General features: G+C 40.8%; 2 protein-coding genes across 2 annotated transcripts in view; both read right to left on the bottom strand.

Annotated features, from left to right (window-relative positions):
• The window catches only part of LOC136344391 (titin homolog), a 40,254-nt gene extending 28,912 nt beyond the window's left edge, over nt 1-11,342 (bottom strand). The window contains exons 1-2 of the mRNA XM_066291810.1: nt 5,211-11,342; nt 1,882-1,953 (exon numbers count right to left, since the gene is read on the bottom strand). Coding sequence (XP_066147907.1) covers nt 1,882-1,953; nt 5,211-7,578 — 2,440 coding nt within the window. The 5' untranslated portion in view covers nt 7,579-11,342. The remainder of the gene's footprint in view (nt 1-1,881; nt 1,954-5,210) is intronic.
• An 87-nt stretch (nt 11,343-11,429) lies between these two features.
• LOC136344530 (ankyrin-2-like) overlaps nt 11,430-20,910 on the bottom strand; it is a 51,753-nt gene continuing 42,272 nt past the window's right edge. Inside the window, exons 15-22 of the mRNA XM_066292072.1 lie at nt 20,248-20,544; nt 18,828-19,248; nt 17,980-18,209; nt 16,468-16,800; nt 14,308-14,988; nt 13,768-13,992; nt 11,608-12,228; nt 11,430-11,483 (exon numbers count right to left, since the gene is read on the bottom strand). Coding sequence (XP_066148169.1) covers nt 11,430-11,483; nt 11,608-12,228; nt 13,768-13,992; nt 14,308-14,988; nt 16,468-16,800; nt 17,980-18,209; nt 18,828-19,248; nt 20,248-20,544 — 2,862 coding nt within the window. The remainder of the gene's footprint in view (nt 11,484-11,607; nt 12,229-13,767; nt 13,993-14,307; nt 14,989-16,467; nt 16,801-17,979; nt 18,210-18,827; nt 19,249-20,247; nt 20,545-20,910) is intronic.

The raw sequence follows: 20,910 nt of genomic DNA, 5'->3' as shown, positions 1-20,910 counted from the left end.
AAATCAGACTGAACATCGGTGGTTTCAGCAAGTAGGGAGTTGTGGGATGTGGATTTCGATTTGTGGAAATCTAGGAAGCTTGTCACTTTACTACCAATATTGGCGAGTTTTTCGCCCAGTCTTGTGGGAAGAGTCTGACTCTTCTGCTTTAAACTTTTTCGTGCCTTCTGAGGCTCATCTAGAAACTCCCTGACAGAGCGAAATTCTATATTTTCCCTTCCTCGATCCACAGTTTTGACCATCAGCTTAACTTCAGCCTTTACCACCTTCTCAGTTGAAAGATCATAGGTTCCTTCGTCAGGGCTGGTACTTAACGAGGAGCTACTACCCTCGGATGAAGACTTGGAAATCCCCATTAGAGGCAGCTTTTCCTCTAACTCCACTAAAGGGTTTACTGCAGGATATGGGTATTTCGGGTTTGAATATAAACTACTAAGCATGCTTAAGTTTTCTTCGTCTTCTTCGGGAACAATACTCAAATTCCTGTATGTTCCTTCCCACCAAACATCACTGTTAGAATCGTTGCTTTGTAATCGATAGCTAAAATCATTAACATTTTGAGTGTCTATGGGTTCATAGTCATTTTCCTCAGGATCTATGCTTTCCCCTTGTAAGTAGGTGGGGCTTTCTGAGACATTGTCATTTAGAGACTCGGCAGATGCTGCAGTTGGTTTACTAAATTGCAAAGTATAGTTACTGGTAAAGGGTTTTTCAAATGCAGCATCATCAAAGTACTCCAATAAGTTGCACACCTCATCTCCCTCTGCTGGTACTGTCAGAACCTCATTGGCCCTATCTCGCGACTCATCATCAAAGTTGATTAAGTCGTATTCATGCTCCTCTTGTTGCATCTCCTCTTGAATCTTGCCAAAAGATACTAATTCGTAGGGGTTCTCATTTTTTACGGAAATCGTGTGAGTACTCTCAAATATTTTAGGCCTCCTCTTGGGCACTCTAATAGACTTTTTAATGGGGACTTCGATGAGGGCATCAGAGCTTGGTATCAACTCCAAAGTATTCACGCACGGAGGCTCCAGCACATCTAAGTCTAGAGCGAAAAGCTTTTGCTCCTGCTGTTCGACTTCCTCCAACATCTGGTCTAGGATTATGTCTATTTGGGAGTAGGTGATTGATTTTTTGAAAGGATAGGAAGGAAGAGTATTGCTAGATGGTTGCGAGGCGGTTGCCAACCCGACTTCCCCGACTATTGACTCTGCAAAAATGCATTAACCAAACTGAAGTAAGAATATTTTGAGTATCATAAGACTTTTTGAAATTGATGAAAAATGAATGATGATTTTCTTTGCTTTCTCAGAGATATTTCTTTAGTGGCATTTACAAGTCAACTACACCTAAGTCTAATAGCAAACACTATAATATAGAAAAGTACAGGGTGACGATTTTTTCTTAGCTTTGATGCTAAATGTGAGTGTAATTTTAGACAAGAAACTCACCTGCAGACTCACTTTTTAAGTCACCCTGTGTCAGCACGTAAAGTTTGGTGCAAAATACAAAAATCCTTGCTCCATGCTCATGCTACTCAAATCTCAGCTGAGTGTTTACTTTTTACTTGAAAAAAAAAAAAAAAAAAAAAAACATTTTTCGGCCCTTTAAACTGAACTGCATTATTGACCAAGCACAGTCGATAATAAATAAACAAATAAATAAATTAAAATTCATTTGTATGCACCAAAAGCATTCTCTGGCTTTAGCTTTAGTAATAAGATTACCTCGACTGAAACTAAACTGAAAAGAAATATAGTAAGATGATCAATGGAGGTGCCCCTAATCTTAAATCCTGTATTATGTACTTTTTATTTATTTTATATTACTTATGTTATTCGTATATTTGATTTGGTGTAAAGTCAAATTAGATCCTACCTTGCTGTGCTGCGTCTTTGCTTATTGATGCTTGGCTGGTGGACTCTGTGGCCCTTCTGGAGGCGTCCCATTCTAAAAATGAAAATTTCCATTTATAACAAGACATAAAAACAGATATTTTAGCTTAAAAGAAGCAAAAGCTCTACCTAAGCCGGAATAACTTTTTTCAATTTATTTCTAAACGAGGGTTTGTCATTTAGACACACTTAAACCTTCCAACGCTTAGCGGAACCAAATATGAGGAGTTGAGAGATCTGAGAGGGGCAGAAATGGAGATAAATTGAAAAACGTTCAGTAACATTTCCGAAAACTTTCACTTACTCAGTTCCATCAACTCCTCCCTGCTCCTACCCCCTAAATACACTCCTAAAGGTCTAAAAAATACTCACAAAACAAAAGTGTATCTCCAGCCTTACTACAATTTGCAACATTGCAATGTCCGAGCAATACTTACTCCCAGCTATAGGTCTTCATGGACAGCTACGACTAGCAAGTACAAGTTAACGTTAATACCTTCAAAGATCGGGACCAAATTTTTCAAGAAGTCAACATTCCAACACTCAGAGTCCAGTTCCAGCCCATTGCAACCTCCTCCTTTGAGGTACAATACCTCCTTATTATCACATTTCTTGGAAAGTTGGTCATACATCTTAGACACACATATTTGATCCAGTTTTCTGAGAGTTGCCTCAGTGTTTAAATTTTTTTCTGCTGATGCTATGACCTCCTTATCCCCATACTTTTCAGGATTCATCCTGTAGCGGCCTCCTCCTTTAGGGTACTGCACTTTTTCCTCCTCATGTTTAGATAAGAATTTCTTCTGCTCTTTGGCCAGGTAGACTTGATCCAATTTTATGCAAGTTACCACGATATCTAATTCCTCCTTTTTTGGGGTCCTCAACTCCTCACTTTCAGATTCCTCAGAGCCCAGACTGCTGTGACCTCCTCCTCCTTTAATATACAAAACCTCCTCACCTTCACATTTTCTTGAGAACTCGTCGTGCACTTTAGAAACACACATTTGATCCAGTTCCTTATGAATATGCCTGGGAGTTGCAATCATGGCTAAATCTTCCTCTGCTGAGGCCATGACCTCCTCACTATCTGTGGTATCTGGACTTTTGGTTCTGTGTACTTTGGGACACCTTACATGTTTCTTACGACTCGGATTGGTTAATTCATCTTCTGAGATATCCACATTCTCTGTATCAGTGAGCTGCGCGTCCTTCTTTCTTGGAACTCTTAAAGCCACATTACTCTTACTTCCTAAGAACATAGCTTTAAACTTAGGCGCCCTTTTTCTACGATTTCCCTTGTCTATAACCAAGTCTTCAGTATCAGTAGCAGCATCCTTCAAATCAGGGCTCTTTCTTTTTCCACTACAACTATCCCGAACTTGAACAACTCCTCCCTCCAACCCCGACAACGCCGTATGACCGGGATTCTCGTAAAATTCTAAAGCATCGAAAGCCTCCTCCACAGACGATAAAGCTTCCTCCTCGGTAGCATTCTCCAAGATGGAGATATCTTCTTCGTTAGCTTCAATACTGTCCAGAGGAAAAATTCGTATTGTTGGAGCCAAAGTATCATTATCCTGAATTAGCACTAAATTTCTAGAAGGAGAAGGCATTGGAATGTCTTCGAAAGCCTGGGTTACTGTTTCGTCTTCAGTAAAGTCTTCTTCTTCTGTGAATTCCTGAGACTGCCTGAACGCCAATGGAATTTTTCTAGAGAAACCTTCATCTTGGGAGCTATCCAAGTTATCACAATCAGTCAAAGGTTCCCCAGAATTTTCTGGCAATGCCAATGTAGAAGCTGGTTGCGAAAATGAGGGACTGAATTTAATTTTATAAGAATGTTCCGTATTATTTGGTGAATTAATCTCAGTGCCTTCAGTGAATTCCTCATCAGTGTCTTCACTCTCTACATTATCCCCATCATCTACAACAACAAAACTGCCCGGTTGTACAGTCGTTTGGACATTATGGGCAGCTTCCTCTACTTCTCCGTAGGCAGCAGCCATCTCCTTAAGCTTGCTCTCCAGAGCTGATTCATCAATCACAACTTTATCTAAATCAGCTTCACCCTCAAGCTCTTCAACGTCAGTTTCAAAGTTACTATCAAAGTCTGGGACTCTCAGAGCTACCTGCTTCTTTTGGGCGACTCTTTTGCATATTGGAAAAGGCAGCTCATCATTTTCCTCATTTTCAGATTCAAATGGAATAGTGTTGCTTCGTATCAGCAAATGCTTAGCTCTACTTCGTTTATGTTTCTTGCGAATTTTTGGAGTATCATCTCCTGAGAGATAAACATCTTCCATATCAGTGCAAGAAGATCTTGAATGCCTTCTGTGTCTGAATCTTCGCGTTTTGGACTTAATCAAATCATCTTCGCTGTTAGAATTGAGTACTTCAATATCAGTGGTGCCGCCATGATCGCTAAAAACCACGCCTAAACTTGATCTGGGCAATGACGGCTCTGAGTCTTCAGACGAAGATACCGGCGATAAGGATCTGGAGTTTTGGAGGTTTTCAGCTACCAAGTTCTGAGTCTTATACAAATCAGGATCGAAATCCGTGTCTGGAATGTCGTCCTTGTCCTCATTGTCAGTTTCGTACTCCTCACTGTTAGTGGCAACTCCCTCATCATCAGACTCATTGTCTCCGTCAGAAAAGCTTCGGCAAAAGCTCTTATGCTTGGTGGCAAATTGGGTTTGAGCTTTCTTCCTGCCTTTAGGCTTTCTCTTAAAGCTCTCGTCCACCACTGGGGCCTCCATATCCAAATCAGCAAGCATCACTGGTACTTTATGCAGTGCAAGATTTTGTTCACCCTCATCTGAGGAAGCCTCAAAGTCCTCAACATCGGTAAAACCAGCATCATCGACTGGAAGCTTAATTCTGAGTTTGCTTTTCTTTACCGTTGTAACTGGGATAGATCGATCGTCTTCATCCTGATCAAAGAGGTCTTCAACATCAGTAAAAGCTTCTGAGAGGTTTAAATGTATGTGATCATCATCTTCTTCAACTTCAGAGGTAACATTTATTGCCGGAACGTCTACTGCTAAGGACATTCTGAGTATTGTTGACCTAAAGGTGGAGAAATGTTAAGGGTGCGAATTTAGAAGCCATGTTCCCATCAATACTCACAAATTAAAAGACGTGGAAGAACAAGACCAAACATGCAACTGAGCCAAACACAATGAATGTTGCACTAATCTAAGCAGAATCTAATCTAATTTACAAGGAATTATACCTCTTTGCGTGGGTCTATTCGAGAAGCCATGCTGTAGGATGACATCGGTATATCAGGCGTCACTGAGGGTGTGTTACCTTTTGTTGTATCATCAGCCTCGTCATACTCAAACTTGAACTTCCTCCTTGGAGGAGAAACCACCTCCACATTTATTATTGGAGACAGTCGTTCTTCAGACTGCCTCCCTGACTCCTCCTGCTCAGCTGTAGATTTTTTCTCGTACTGAGCCAACACCATCTGCCTCGCCAATGTTAAGTTTGGGTCTTCACAAGGTTGCAGACTATCACCTAATGGTATGGGACAAGTGAGTATGTCTGAAACTCTGTGAGCGTTCTCCAGAGACTTTCTATGCCATGGAGAAGTTGGAGAAACAGACTTAATCTTTCCATTAGCCTCAGAGCTGACGTCATGATCAGAAGGACTGCTTGGAAGAGCTACTGACTCAGACAAGCTAGAATCAGTAGTGTCGATCAACGAAATCTCAGTTTCATTCTTTAATTGTGAGGCAACACGTCTAATATTTTCAAATGGCTGACGATAGATAACTTCAATAGAACCCGAATGGTTCTCAGTACGTGTAAACACTTCTGAAGTGATTTTGGCGCCTCCATTGGCGCTTCGCACTCTTATAGGGCTGCCGGGCAAAGATGTAGGACTTGCGCTTTTACTTCCCTCTCTTGGAAAGTTATGGGAGGTAGACATGACTGATTGGCTTCTACCACGGTCGGCAAATTGGACGGTTCGGTCAGAATCAATTTTTTGGGACGTGTCTAAGATATGGGAGGGATGTTTTCTGATATGCTCAGTCAGAATTGTGCGTTTCAGTTTGGTAGGAGAGGGACTAGCTTTGCGCAATTCCGTTAGAACTTTATAGTCAGCTTTACAATATTTGCCCACCTCTTCAACTTTAACAGGTTCAGATTTCTTGTCATCATCTTCAGGCTTCTTCTCATCAGCAGTTTTATGATTCAATCGACTGCCACCTCTAACTTGTTGATTAATATTGTCAGTCTCCTTTTTGTCTTTGGGATGAGCTTTGTCGATCTTCATATCGCGAGAAAAAGTGGACATCATGTATCCATATACTCGGTTATCGTATTTTTTTGGAGAAGATGGAGTCCTGACAACCTCATCATCCACCTTCTTCTTGAGGTAGGCATGCTTTTTAATTGCAGGAGAGTCGCTTCCAGAACTCCTAGAAGTTGCTTCCACGCTGGATGAAGTAGTTGGCCTGCGCCCTTTATAAGCAAGAGACTTTTTGGGGGATTCTGGTGATTTGGAATAGCGCGGCTTTGAAAGCTTCTTCGGTTTAAAATCTGATACAGATTTCTTTTCATCTTCAGAGCTTACATCGGCATCGCTTCCAGTTTTTGATGGTTTAGCTCTTGATCTTCTTGGGCTAAATGACTTTTTACTATCTACTTTTGGAGGAGTACCAGATACAGATACGGGTATACTAGAAGCAATACTTTTAACCCGTCTCTCTGAAACTCTGGATAAATGTACTGATTTTTTCATCAAAACATCGTCCGATTCTGAGGACCCAGGTTCGAAATCTGTCTCTGATCTTTTTTGACCACTTTCAGTAGACTGACCAGAAGGTGACCTGGTCACAACAGTTATTTCAGATTTTGATGAAAGACGACCACTCGACATATCATCTGATGTTTCAGAAGATTTCCGAACATATTTCTTCTCTAGTTGTTTTCTGGTGCCGGTCTTAGATGTAACAATGTCTTGTTCGGACGTTTTTCTTGCCGTTGTTCTAGAAGATTCCGACAAGAATTCCTTTTTCTGCAAGTTTTCCGTAGTTGTTATATTTGATTTAATAGATTTTTTGGTATTATATAATAGTTTTTGTGGGCCTGAAGAATCTTTTTTTAAACGATTATCAGGAATATGTCTTCCTAATACAGATTCCCGTTTATATCGATGACCAACATTTGTTACAGCCTCTCCAGTGTTTGATCTAACGGGGGTTTTCAATTCCTGTCGAACTGATAATCCTTTTTGCACATTCGTTGCTTGAGATTTATGTAGATTTTTATTAGGAAGGGGTGCAATGATTGTACGTTCGTCATCTGTAGACCAAACACCTTTACTATAGTTATTATTTGATTTCGATAACTTATCGACTCTGGAAAATGCGGGAGATTTTTCATCATAGACAGATGATTTTGAATTAATTGTGATTTGAATTTTTTTTTTAGTTGCTGATTCTGGAGTCTGTTTAAAAGACTCAGCTTGGAGCCTAAATAATTCTTCTTCGTCCGTCAGGTGCTCTGAAGAAATATCTTCAATAACAGGAGATTCCCCTCTTTTATAAACAGGACGTTTCTCATGCTCAACTGGCGAATTTAACTCAGCAGTTGATTCGCATTTTTCTCTAAGTGGTAACTTAGGGCATTCCTTGAATCTGTCTACTTCATCAACAACGGGAGACATTTTTTCATCAATGGAAGATTCCAACTCAACTTTACGTTCAAGTGTCTGTTTAATTGGTGATAAAAGAAGCTTTTCCAAAATGTCGACTTTATCAATAACAGGAGATAATTTATCAGACAGAGGAACTTGGGATTCAGTTAAAGGTTGACATTTCTCTGCGAATGGTGATCTAAGAATTCCTTCTGTTTTACCTAAGATGGAAGTAACAGGAGATTTTTGATGACGATTGGCATATTCTTTATCGTTAATGTGCGATTTCTTATCATACACCAGAGATTTTGGCTCAGTAATTGATTCCGATTTATCTGTAGATGGTGATTTAGGGCAATCTTTAGATGCCTCGATTTTCTCAATAACAGAAAATTTTTTACAATTAATTGAAGATTTGAGTTCAGATGTAAGTCGGGATTTCTCAATAAGTTGTGACTTAAAAACCTTCTCGGATGTGTCTAATTTGTCAACAACCGGAGATTTCTTATCATGGATAGGAGATTTATGCTCAGTTAGGGGTTCTAGTGTCTCAGTAAGAGGTGATTTAGCGAGCTCCTTAGATGTGTCTAATTTGTCAAAAACCGGAGATTTCTTATCATGGATGGGAGATTTAAGCACAGTTAGAGGCTCGGGAGTCTCAGTAAGAGATGATTTAGCGAGCTCCTTAGATGTGTCTAATTTGTCAAAAACCGGAGATTTCTTATCATGGATGGGAGATTTAAGCACAGTTAGAGGCTCGGGAGTCTCAGTAAGAGATGATTTAGCGAGCTCCTTAGATGTGTCTAATTTGTCAACAACCGGAGATGTCTTATCTTGGATAGGAGATTTATGCTCAGTTAGAGGTTCTGGTGTCTCAGTAAGAGGTGACTTAGCGAGCTCCTTAGATGAGTCTAATTTGTCAACAACCGGAAATTTCTTATCATGGATAGGAGATTTATGCTCAGTTAGGGGTTCTGGTGTCTCAGTAAGAGGTGATTTAGCGAGCTCCTTAGATGTGTCTAATTTGTCAAAAACCGGAGATTTCTTATCATGGATGGGAGATTTAAGCACAGTTAGAGGCTCGGGACTCTCAGTAAGAGGTGATTTAGGGAGCTCCTTAGATGTGTCTAATTTGTCAACAACCGGAGATTGCTTATCATGGATGGGAGATTTAAGCACAGTTAGAGGATCGGGAGTCTCAGTAAGAGATGATTTAGCGAGCTCCTTAGATGTGTCTAATTTGTCAACAACCGGAGATGTCTTATCTTGGATAGGAGATTTATGCTCAGTTAGAGGTTCTGGTGTCTCAGTAAGAGGTGACTTAGCGAGCTCCTTAGATGAGTCTAATTTGTCAACAACCGGAAATTTCTTATCATGGATAGGAGATTTATGCTCAGTTAGGGGTTCTGGTGTCTCAGTAAGAGGTGATTTAGCGAGCTCCTTAGATGTGTCTAATTTGTCAAAAACCGGAGATTTCTTATCATGGATGGGAGATTTAAGCACAGTTAGAGGCTCGGGACTCTCAGTAAGAGGTGATTTAGGGAGCTCCTTAGATGTGTCTAATTTGTCAACAACCGGAGATTGCTTATCATGGATGGGAGATTTAAGCACAGTTAGAGGATCGGGAGTCTCAGTAAGAGATGATTTAGCGAGCTCCTTAGATGTGTCTAATTTGTCAACAACCGGAGATGTCTTATCTTGGATAGGAGATTTATGCTCAGTTAGAGGTTCTGGTGTCTCAGTAAGAGGTGACTTAGCGAGCTCCTTAGATGTGTCTAATTTGTCGACAACCGGAGATTTCTTATCATGGATAGGAGATTTATGCTCAGTTAGGGGTTCTAGTGTCTCAGTAAGAGGTGATTTAGCGAGCTCCTTAGATGTGTCTAATTTGTCGACAACCGGAGATTTCTTATCATGGATAGGAGATTTATGCTCAGTTAGGGGTTCTGGTGTCTCAGTAAGAGGTGATTTAGCGAGCTCCTTAGATGTGTCTAATTTGTCGACAACCGGAGATTTCTTATCATGGATAGGAGATTTATGCTCAGTTAGGGGTTCTAGTGTCTCAGTAAGAGGTGATTTAGCGAGCTCCTTAGATGTGTCTAATTTGTCAAAAACCGGAGATTTCTTATCATGGATGGGAGATTTAAGCACAGTTAGAGGCTCGGGACTCTCAGTAAGAGGTGATTTAGGGAGCTCCTTAGATGTGTCTAATTTGTCAACAACCGGAGATTGCTTATCATGGATGGGAGATTTAAGCACAGTTAGAGGATCGGGAGTCTCAGTAAGAGATGATTTAGCGAGCTCCTTAGATGTGTCTAATTTGTCAACAACCGGAGATGTCTTATCTTGGATAGGAGATTTATGCTCAGTTAGAGGTTCTGGTGTCTCAGTAAGAGGTGACTTAGCGAGCTCCTTAGATGAGTCTAATTTGTCAACAACCGGAAATTTCTTATCATGGATAGGAGATTTATGCTCAGTTAGGGGTTCTGGTGTCTCAGTAAGAGGTGATTTAGCGAGCTCCTTAGATGAGTCTAATTTGTCAACAACCGGAGATTGCTTATCATGGATGGGAGATTTAAGCACAGTTAGAGGATCGGGAGTCTCAGTAAGAGATGATTTAGCGAGCTCCTTAGATGTGTCTAATTTGTCAACAACCGGAGATGTCTTATCTTGGATAGGAGATTTATGCTCAGTTAGAGGTTCTGGTGTCTCAGTAAGAGGTGACTTAGCGAGCTCCTTAGATGAGTCTAATTTGTCAACAACCGGAAATTTCTTATCATGGATAGGAGATTTATGCTCAGTTAGGGGTTCTGGTGTCTCAGTAAGAGGTGATTTAGCGAGCTCCTTAGATGTGTCTAATTTGTCAAAAACCGGAGATTTCTTATCATGGATGGGAGATTTAAGCACAGTTAGAGGCTCGGGACTCTCAGTAAGAGGTGATTTAGGGAGCTCCTTAGATGTGTCTAATTTGTCAACAACCGGAGATTGCTTATCATGGATGGGAGATTTAAGCACAGTTAGAGGATCGGGAGTCTCAGTAAGAGATGATTTAGCGAGCTCCTTAGATGTGTCTAATTTGTCAACAACCGGAGATGTCTTATCTTGGATAGGAGATTTATGCTCAGTTAGAGGTTCTGGTGTCTCAGTAAGAGGTGACTTAGCGAGCTCCTTAGATGTGTCTAATTTATCAACAACCGGAGATTTCTTATCATGGATGGGAGATTTATGCTCAGTTAGAGGTTCGGGAGTCTCAGTAAGAGGTGATTTAGCGAGCTCCTCAGATGTGTCTAATTTGTCAACAACCGGAGATTTCTTATCATGAATAGAAGATTTAAGCTCAGTTAGAGGTTCGGGAGTTGCAGTAAAAGGTGATTTAGCAAGCTCCTTAGATGTGTCTAATTTGTCAACAACCGGAGATTTCTTATCATGGATAGGAGATTTAAGCTCAGTTAGAGGTTTGGGTGTCTCAGTAAGAGGTGATTTAGCAAGCTCCTTAGATTTGTCTAATTTGTCAACAACCGGAGATTTCTTATCATGGATGGGAGATTTAAGCTCAGTTAGAGGTTTGGGTGTCTCAGTAAGAGGTGATTTAGCAAGCTCCTCAGATGTGTCTAATTTGTCAACAACCGGAGATTTCTCATCATGGATAGGAGATTTATGCTCAGTTAGAGATTCGGGTGTCTCAGTAAGAGGTGATTTAGCGAGCTCCTCAGATGTGTCTAGTTTGTCAACAACCGGAGATTTCTTATCATGGATGGGAGATTTATGCTCAGTTAGAGGTTCGGGAGTCTCAGTAAGAGGTGATTTAGCGAGCTCCTCAGATGTGTCTAATTTGTCAACAACCGGAGATTTCTTATCATGGATAGGAGATTTAAGCTCAGTTAGCGGTTCGGCTTTCTCAATAGCTGGTGATTTAGCGAGCTCCTTAGATTTGTCTAATTTATCATCAACCGGAGATTTCTTATCATGGATGGGAGATTTAAGCTCAGTTAGAGGTTCGGGAGTCTCAGTAAGAGATGATTTAGCGAGCTCCTTAGATGTGTCTAATTTGTCAACAACCGGAGATTTCTTATCATGGATAGGAGATTTAAGCTCAGTTAGAGGTTTGGGAGTCTCAGAAAGAGGTGATTTAGCGAGCTCCTTAGATTTGTCTAATTTGTCATCAACCGGAGATTTCTTATCATGGATGGGAGATTTAAGTTCAGTTAGAGGTTCGGGAGTCTCAGTAAGAGGTGACTTAGCGAGCTCCTTAATTGTGTCTAGTTTGTCAACAACCGGAGATTTCTTATCATGGATGGGAAATTTAAGCTCAGTTAGAGGTTTGGGTGTCTCAGTAAGAGGTGATTTCGCGAGCACCTCAGATGTGTCTAATTTGTCAACAACCGGAGATTTCTCATCATGAATAGAAGATTTAAGCTCAGTTAGAGGTTCGGGAGTCTCAGTAAGAGATGATTTAGCAAGCTCCTTAGATTTGTCTAATTTGTCAACAACCGGAGATTTCTTATCATGGATGGGAGATTTAAGCTCAGTTAGAGGTTTGGGTGTCTCAGTAAGAGGTGATTTCGCGAGCACCTCAGATGTGTCTAATTTGTCAACAACCGGAGATTTCTCATCATGAATAGAAGATTTAAGGTCAGTCAGAGGTTCGGGAGTCTCAGTAAGAGGTGATTTAGCAAGCTCCTTAGATTTGTCTAATTTGTCAACAACCGGAGATTTCTTATCATGGATGGGAGATTTAAGCTCAGTTAGAGGTTTGGGTGTCTCAGTAAGAGGTGATTTAGCGAGCTCCTTAGATGAGTCTAATTTGTCAACAACCGGAAATTTCTTATCATGGATAGGAGATTTATGCTCAGTTAGGGGTTCTGGTGTCTCAGTAAGAGGTGATTTAGCGAGCTCCTTAGATGTGTCTAATTTGTCAAAAACCGGAGATTTCTTATCATGGATGGGAGATTTAAGCTCAGTTAGAGGTTTGGGTGTCTCAGTAAGAGGTGATTTAGCAAGCTCCTCAGATGTGTCTAATTTGTCAACAACCGGAGATTTCTCATCATGGATAGGAGATTTATGCTCAGTTAGAGATTCGGGTGTCTCAGTAAGAGGTGATTTAGCGAGCTCCTCAGATGTGTCTAATTTGTCAACAACCGGAGATTTCTTATCATGAATAGAAGATTTAAGCTCAGTTAGAGGTTCGGGAGTTTCAGTAAAAGGTGATTTAGCAAGCTCCTTAGATGTGTCTAATTTGTCAACAACCGGAGATTTCTTATCTTGGATAGGAGATTTATGCTCAGTTAGAGGTTCGGGAGTCTCAGTAAGAGGTGATTTAGAGAGCTCCTTCGATGTGTCTAATTTGTCAACAACCGGAGATTTCTTATCATGGATAGGAGATTTAAGCTCAGTTAGAGGTTCGGGAGTCTCAGTAAGAGATGATTTAGCGAGCTCCTTAGATGTGTCTAATTTGTCAACAACCGGAGATTTCTTATCATGGATGGGAGATTTAAGCTCAGTTAGAGGTTTGGGTGTCTCAGTAAGAGGTGATTTAGCAAGCTCCTTAGATTTGTCTAATTTGTCAACAACCGGAGATTTCTTATCATGGATGGGAGATTTAAGCTCAGTTAGAGGTTTGGGTGTCTCAGTAAGAGGTGATTTAGCAAGCTCCTCAGATGTGTCTAATTTGTCAACAACCGGAGATTTCTCATCATGGATAGGAGATTTATGCTCAGTTAGAGATTCGGGTGTCTCAGTAAGAGGTGATTTAGCGAGCTCCTCAGATGTGTCTAGTTTGTCAACAACCGGAGATTTCTTATCATGGATGGGAGATTTATGCTCAGTTAGAGGTTCGGGAGTCTCAGTAAGAGGTGATTTAGCGAGCTCCTCAGATGTGTCTAATTTGTCAACAACCGGAGATTTCTTATCATGAATAGAAGATTTAAGCTCAGTTAGAGGTTCGGGAGTTGCAGTAAAAGGTGATTTAGCAAGCTCCTTAGATGTGTCTAATTTGTCAACAACCGGAGATTTCTTATCATGAATAGAAGATTTAAGCTCAGTTAGAGGTTCGGGAGTTGCAGTAAAAGGTGATTTAGCAAGCTCCTTAGATGTGTCTAATTTGTCAACAACCGGAGATTTCTTATCATGGATGGGAGATTTATGCTCAGTTAGAGGTTCGGGAGTCTCAGTAAGAGGTGATTTAGCGAGCTCCTCAGATGTGTCTAATTTGTCAACAACCGGAGATTTCTTATCATGAATAGAAGATTTAAGCTCAGTTAGAGGTTCGGGAGTTGCAGTAAAAGGTGATTTAGCAAGCTCCTTAGATGTGTCTAATTTGTCAACAACCGGAGATTTCTTATCATGGATAGGAGATTTAAGCTCAGTTAGCGGTTCGGCTTTCTCAATAGCTGGTGATTTAGCGAGCTCCTTAGATTTGTCTAATTTATCATCAACCGGAGATTTCTTATCATGGATGGGAGATTTAAGCTCAGTTAGAGGTTCGGGAGTCTCAGTAAGAGATGATTTAGCGAGCTCCTTAGATGTGTCTAATTTGTCAACAACCGGAGATTTCTTATCATGGATAGGAGATTTAAGCTCAGTTAGAGGTTTGGGAGTCTCAGAAAGAGGTGATTTAGCGAGCTCCTTAGATTTGTCTAATTTATCATCAACCGGAGATTTCTTATCATGGATGGGAGATTTAAGCTCAGTTAGAGGTTCGGGAGTCTCAGTAAGAGATGATTTAGCGAGCTCCTTAGATGTGTCTAATTTGTCAACAACCGGAGATTTCTTATCATGGATAGGAGATTTAAGCTCAGTTAGAGGTTTGGGAGTCTCAGAAAGAGGTGATTTAGCGAGCTCCTTAGATTTGTCTAATTTGTCATCAACCGGAGATTTCTTATCATGGATGGGAGATTTAAGTTCAGTTAGAGGTTCGGGAGTCTCAGTAAGAGGTGACTTAGCGAGCTCCTTAATTGTGTCTAGTTTGTCAACAACCGGAGATTTCTTATCATGGATGGGAGATTTAAGCTCAGTTAGAGGTTTGGGAGTCTCAGAAAGAGGTGATTTAGCGAGCTCCTTAGATTTGTCTAATTTGTCAACAACCGGAGATTTCTCATCATGAATAGAAGATTTAAGCTCAGTTAGAGGTTTGGGAGTCTCAGAAAGAGGTGATTTAGCGAGCTCCTTAGATTTGTCTAATTTGTCATCAACCGGAGATTTCTTATCATGGATGGGAGATTTAAGTTCAGTTAGAGGTTCGAGAGTCTCAGTAAGATGTGACTTAGCGAGCTCCTTAATTGTGTCTAGTTTGTCAACAACCGGAGATTTCTTATCATGGATGGGAGATTTAAGCTCAGTTAGAGGTTTGGGTGTCTCAGTAAGAGGTGATTTCGCGAGCACCTCAGATGTGTCTAATTTGTCAACAACCGGAGATTTCTCATCATGAATAGAAGATTTAAGCTCAGTTAGAGGTTTGGGTGTCTCAGTAAGAGGTGATTTAGCAAGCTCCTTAGATTTGTCTAATTTGTCAACAACCGGAGATTTCTTATCATGGATGGGAGATTTAAGCTCAGTTGGAGGTTTGGGTGTCTCAGTAAGAGGTGATTTAGCAAGCTCCTCAGATGTGTCTAATTTGTCAACAACCGGAGATTTCTCATCATGAATAGAAGATTTAAGCTCAGTTAGAGGTTTGGGTGTCTCAGTAAGAGGTGATTTAGCAAGCTCCTCAGATGTGTCTAATTTGTCAACAACCGGAGATTTCTCATCATGAATAGAAGATTTAAGCTCAGTTAGAGGTTTGGGTGTCTCAGTAAGAGGTGATTTAGCAAGCTCCTTAGATTTGTCTAATTTGTCAACAACCGGAGATTTCTTATCATGGATGGGAGATTTAAGCTCAGTTGGAGGTTTGGGTGTCTCAGTAAGAGGTGATTTAGCAAGCTCCTCAGATGTGTCTAATTTGTCAACAACCGGAGATTTCTCATCATGGATAGGAGATTTATGCTCAGTTAGAGATTCGGGTGTCTCAGTAAGAGGTGATTTAGCAAGCTCCTCAGATGTGTCTAATTTGTCAACAACCGGAGATTTCTCATCATGGATAGGAGATTTATGCTCAGTTAGAGATTCGGGTGTCTCAGTAAGAGGTGATTTAGCGAGCTCCTCAGATGTGTCTAATTTGTCAACAACCGGAGATTTCTTATCATGAATAGAAGATTTAAGCTCAGTTAGAGGTTCGGGAATTTCAGTAAAAGGTGATTTAGCAAGCTCCTTAGATGTGTCTAATTTGTCAACAACCGGAGATTTCTTATCTTGGATAGGAAATTTATGCTCAGTTAGAGGTTCGGGAGTCTCAGTAAGAGGTGATTTAGCGAGCTCCTTCGATGTGTCTAATTTGTCAACAACCGGAGATTTCTTATCATGGATAGGAGATTTAAGCTCAGTTAGAGGTTCGGGTGTCTCAGTAAGAGGTGATTTAGCAAGCTCCTTAGATTTGTCTAATTTGTCAACAACCGGAGATTTCTTATCATGGATGGGAGATTTAAGCTCAGTTAGAGGTTCGGGTGTCTCAGTAAGAGGTGATTTAGCGAGCTCCTTAGATTTGTCTAATTTATCAACAACCGGAGATTTCTTATCATGGATGGGAGATTTAAGCTCAGTTAGAGGTTCGGGTGTCTCAGTAAGAGGTGATTTAGCGAGCTCCTTAGATTTGTCTAATTTGTCAACAACCGGAGATTTCTTATCATGGATGGGAGATTTAAGCTCAGTTAGAGGTTCGGGTGTCTCAGTAAGAGGTGATTTAGCGAGCTCCTTCGATGTGTCTAATTTGTCAACAACCGGAGATTTCTTATCATGGATAGGAGATTTAAGCTCAGTTAGAGGTTCGGGTGTCTCAGTAAGAGGTGACTTAGCGAGCTCCTTAGATGTGTCTAATTTGTCAACAACCGGAGATTTCTTATCATGGATGGGAGATTTAAGCTCAGTTAGAGGTTTGGGAGTCTCAGAAAGAGGTGATTTAGCGAGCTCCTTAGATTTGTCTAATTTGTCATCAACCGGAGATTTCTTATCATGGATGGGAGATTTAAGTTCAGTTAGAGGTTCGGGAGTCTCACTAAGAGGTGACTTAGCGAGCTCCTTAATTGTGTCTAGTTTGTCAACAACCGGAGATTTCTTATCATGGATGGGAGATTTATGCTCAGTTAGAGGTTCGAGTGTCTCAGTAAGAGGTGATTTAGCGAGCTCCTTAATTGTGTCTAGTTTGTCAACAACCGGAGATTTCTTATCATGGATGGGAGATTTAAGCTCAGTTAGAGGTTTGGGTGTCTCAGTAAGAGGTGATTTCGCGAGCTCCTCAGATGTGTCTAATTTGTCAACAACCGGAGATTTCTTATCATGGATGGGAGATTTAAGCTCAGTTAGAGGTTTGGGTGTCTCAGTAAGAGGTGATTTCGCGAGCTCCTCAGATGTGTCTAATTTGTCAACAACCGGAGATTTCTTATCATGGATGGGAGATTTAAGCTCAGTTAGAGGTTCGGGTGTCTCAGTAAGAGGTGATTTCGCGAGCACCTCAGATGTGTCTAATTTGTCAACAACCGGAGATTTCTCATCATGAATAGAAGATTTAAGCTCAGTTAGAGGTTCGGGAGTCTCAGTAAGAGGTGATTTAGCAAGCTCCTTAGATTTGTCTAATTTGTCAACAAACGGAGATTTCTTATCATGGATGGGAGATTTATGCTCAGTTAGAGGTTCGGGAGTCTCAGTAAGAGGTGATTTAGCGAGCTCCTTAGATGTGTCTAATTTGTCAACAACCGGAGATTTCATATCTTGGATAGGAGATTTAAGCTCAGTTAGAGGTTCGGGAGTCTCAGTAAGAGGTGATTTAGCGAGCTCCTTAGATGTGTCTAATTTGTCAACAACCGGAGATTTCTCATCATGAATAGAAGATTTAAGCTCAGTTAGAGGTTCGGGTGTCTCAGTAAGAGGTGATTTAGCGAGCTCCTTAGATATGTCTAATTTGTCAACAACCGGAGATTTCTTATCTTGGATAGGAGATTTATGCTCAGTTAGAGGTTCGGGTGTCTCAGTAAGAGGTGATTTAGCGAGCTCCTTAGATTTGTCTAATTGGTCAACAACCGGAGATTTCTTATCATGGATGAGAGATTTAAGTTCAGTTAGAGGTTCGGGTGTCACAGTAAGAGGTGATTTAGCGAGCTCCTTAGATATGTCTAATTTGTCAACAACCGGAGATTTCTTATCTTGGATAGGAGATTTATGCTCAGTTAGAGGTTCGGGAGTCTCAGTAAGAGGTGATTTAGCGAGCTCCTTAGATTTGTCTAATTTGTCAACAACCGGAGATTTCTTATCTTGGATAGGAGATTTATGCTCAGTTAGAGGTTCGGGAGTCTCAGTAAGGGGTGATTTAGCGAGCTCCTTCGATGTGTCTAATTTGTCAACAACCGGAGATTTCTTATCTTGGATAGGAGATTTAAGCTCAGTTAGAGGTTCGGCTTTCTCAATAGCTGGTGATTTAGGGAGCTCCTTAGATGTGTCTAATTTGTCAACAACCGGAGATTTCTTATCTTCGATAGGAGATTTATGCTCAGTTAGAGGTTCGGCTTTCTCAATAGCTGGTGATTTAGGGAGCTCCTTCGATGTGTCTAATTTGTCAACAACCGGAGATTTCTTATCTTGGATAGGAGATTTAAGCTCAGTTAGAGGTTCGGGAGTCTCAGTAAGAGGTGATTTAGCGAGCTCCTTCGATGTGTCTAATTTGTCAACAACCGGAGATTTCTTATCTTGGATAGGAGATTTAAGCTCAGTTAGAGGTTCGGGAGTCTCAGTAAGAGGTGATTTAGCGAACTCCTTAGATTTGTCTAATTTGTCAACAACCGGAGATTTCTTATCTTGGATAGGAGATTTAAGCTCAGTTAGAGGTTCAGTAGTCTCAGTAAGAGGTGACTTAGCGAGCTCCTTAGATGTGTCTAATTTGTCAACAACCGGAGATTTCTTATCTTGGATAGAAGATTTATGCTCAGTTAGAGGTTCAGGAGTCTCAGTAAGAGGTGATTTAGCGAGCTCCTTAGATTTGTCTAATTTGTCAACAACCGGAGGTTTCTTATCATGGATAGAAGATTTAAGCTCAGTTAGAGGTTCGGGAGTCTCAGTAAGAGGTGATTTAGCGAGCTCCTTAGATTTGTCTAATTTGTCAACAACCGGAGGTTTCTTATCATGGATAGAAGATTTAAGCTCAGTTAGAGGTTCGGGAGTCTCAGTAAGAGGTGATTTAGCGAGGTCCTTCGATGTGCCTAATTTGTCAACAACCGGAGGTTTCTTATCATGGATAGAAGATTTAAGCTCAGTTAGAGGTTCGGGAGTCTCAGTAAGAGGTGATTTAGCGAGCTCCTCAGATTTTTCTAATTTGTCAACAACCGGAGATTTCTTATCATGGATGAGAGATTTAAGTTCAGTTAGAGGTTCGGGTGTCTCAGTAAGAGGTGATTTAGCGAGCTCCTCAGATTTGTCTAATTTGTCAACAACCGGAGATTTCTTATCATGGATGAGAGATTTAAGTTCAGTTAGAGGTTCGGGTGTCTCAGTAAGAGGTGATTTAGCGAGCTCCTTAGATTTGTCTAATTTGTCAACAACCGGAGATTTCTTATCTTGGATAGGAGATTTATGCTCAGTTAGAGGTTCGGCTTTCGCAATAGCTGGTGATTTAGGGAGCTCCTTAGATTTGTCTAATTTGTCAACAACCGGAGATTTCTTATCTTGGATAGGAGATTTAAGCTCAGTTAGAGGTTCGGGAGTCTCAGTAAGAGGTGATTTAGCGAGCTCCTTAGATGTGTCTAATTTGTCAACAACCGGAGATTTCTTATCTTGGATAGGAGATTTAAGCTCAGTTAGAGGTTCGGGAGTCTCAGTAAGAGGTGATTTAGCGAGTTCCTTAGATTTGTCTAATTTGTCAACAACCGGAGATTTCTTATCTTGGATAGGAGATTTAAGCTCAGTTAGAGGTTCGGGAGTCTCAGTAAGAGGTGATTTAGCGAGCTCCTTAGATTTGTCTAATTTGTCAACAACCGGAGATTTCTTATCTTGGATAGGAGATTTAAGCTCAGTTAGAGGTTCGGGAGTCTCAGTAAGAGGTGATTTAGCGAGCTCCTTAGATTTGTCTAATTTGTCAACAACCGGAGATTTCTTATCTTGGATAGGAGATTTATGCTCAGTTAGAGGTTCGGCTTTCGCAATAGCTGGTGATTTAGGGAGCTCCTTAGATTTGTCTAATTTGTCAACAACCGGAGATTTCTTATCTTGGATAGGAGATTTAAGCTCAGTTAGAGGTTCGGGAGTCTCAGTAAGAGGTGATTTAGCGAGCTCCTTAGATGTGTCTAATTTGTCAACAACCGGAGATTTCTTATCTTGGATAGGAGATTTATGCTCAGTTAGAGGTTCGGCTTTCTCAATAGCTGGTGATTTAGGGAGCTCCTTAGATGTGTCTAATTTGTCAACAACCGGAGATTTCTTATCTTGGATAGGAGATTTATGCTCAGTTAGAGGTTCGGGAGTCTCAGTAAGAGGTGACTTAGCGAGCTCCTTAGATGTGTCTAATTTGTCAACAACCGGAGATTTCTTATCATGGATAGGAGATTTAAGCTCAGTTAGAGGTTCGGTAGTCTCAGTAAGAGGTGACTTAGCGAGCTCCTTAGATGTGTCTAATTTGTCAACAACCGGAGATTTCTTATCTTGGATAGGAGATTTATGCTCAGTTAGAGGTTCGGCTTTCTCAATAGCTGGTAATTTAGGGAGGTCCTTAGATTTGTCTAATTTGTCAACAACCGGAGATTTCTTATCTTGGATAGGAGATTTAAGCTCAGTTAGAGGTTCGGCTTTCTCAATAGCTGGTGATTTAGGGAGCTCCTTAGATGTGTCTAATTTGTCAACAACCGGAGATTTCTTATCTTGGATAGGAGATTTATGCTCAGTTAGAGGTTCGGCTTTCGCAATAGCTGGTGATTTAGGGAGCTCCTTAGATTTGTCTAATTTGTCAACAACCGGAGATTTCTTATCTTGGATAGGAGATTTAAGCTCAGTTAGAGGTTCGGGAGTCTCAGTAAGAGGTGATTTAGCGAGCTCCTTAGATTTGTCTAATTTGTCAACAACCGGAGATTTGTTATCTTGGATAGGAGATTTAAGCTCAGTTAGAGGTTCGGGAGTCTCAGTAAGAGGTGATTTAGCGAGCTCCTTAGATTTGTCTAATTTGTCAACAACCGGAGATTTCTTATCTTGGATAGGAGATTTAAGCTCAGTTAGAGGTTCGGGAGTCTCAGTAAGAGGTGATTTAGCGAGCTCCTTAGATTTGTCTAATTTGTCAACAACCGGAGATTTCTTATC

The sequence above is a fragment of the Euwallacea fornicatus genome, chromosome 17 (assembly GCF_040115645.1).
Source record: "Euwallacea fornicatus isolate EFF26 chromosome 17, ASM4011564v1, whole genome shotgun sequence".
NCBI lineage: Eukaryota > Metazoa > Arthropoda > Insecta > Coleoptera > Curculionidae > Euwallacea > Euwallacea fornicatus.
The sequence above is the reverse complement of the archived record's forward strand: the minus strand, read 5'-3'. Positions and strand labels throughout refer to the sequence as shown.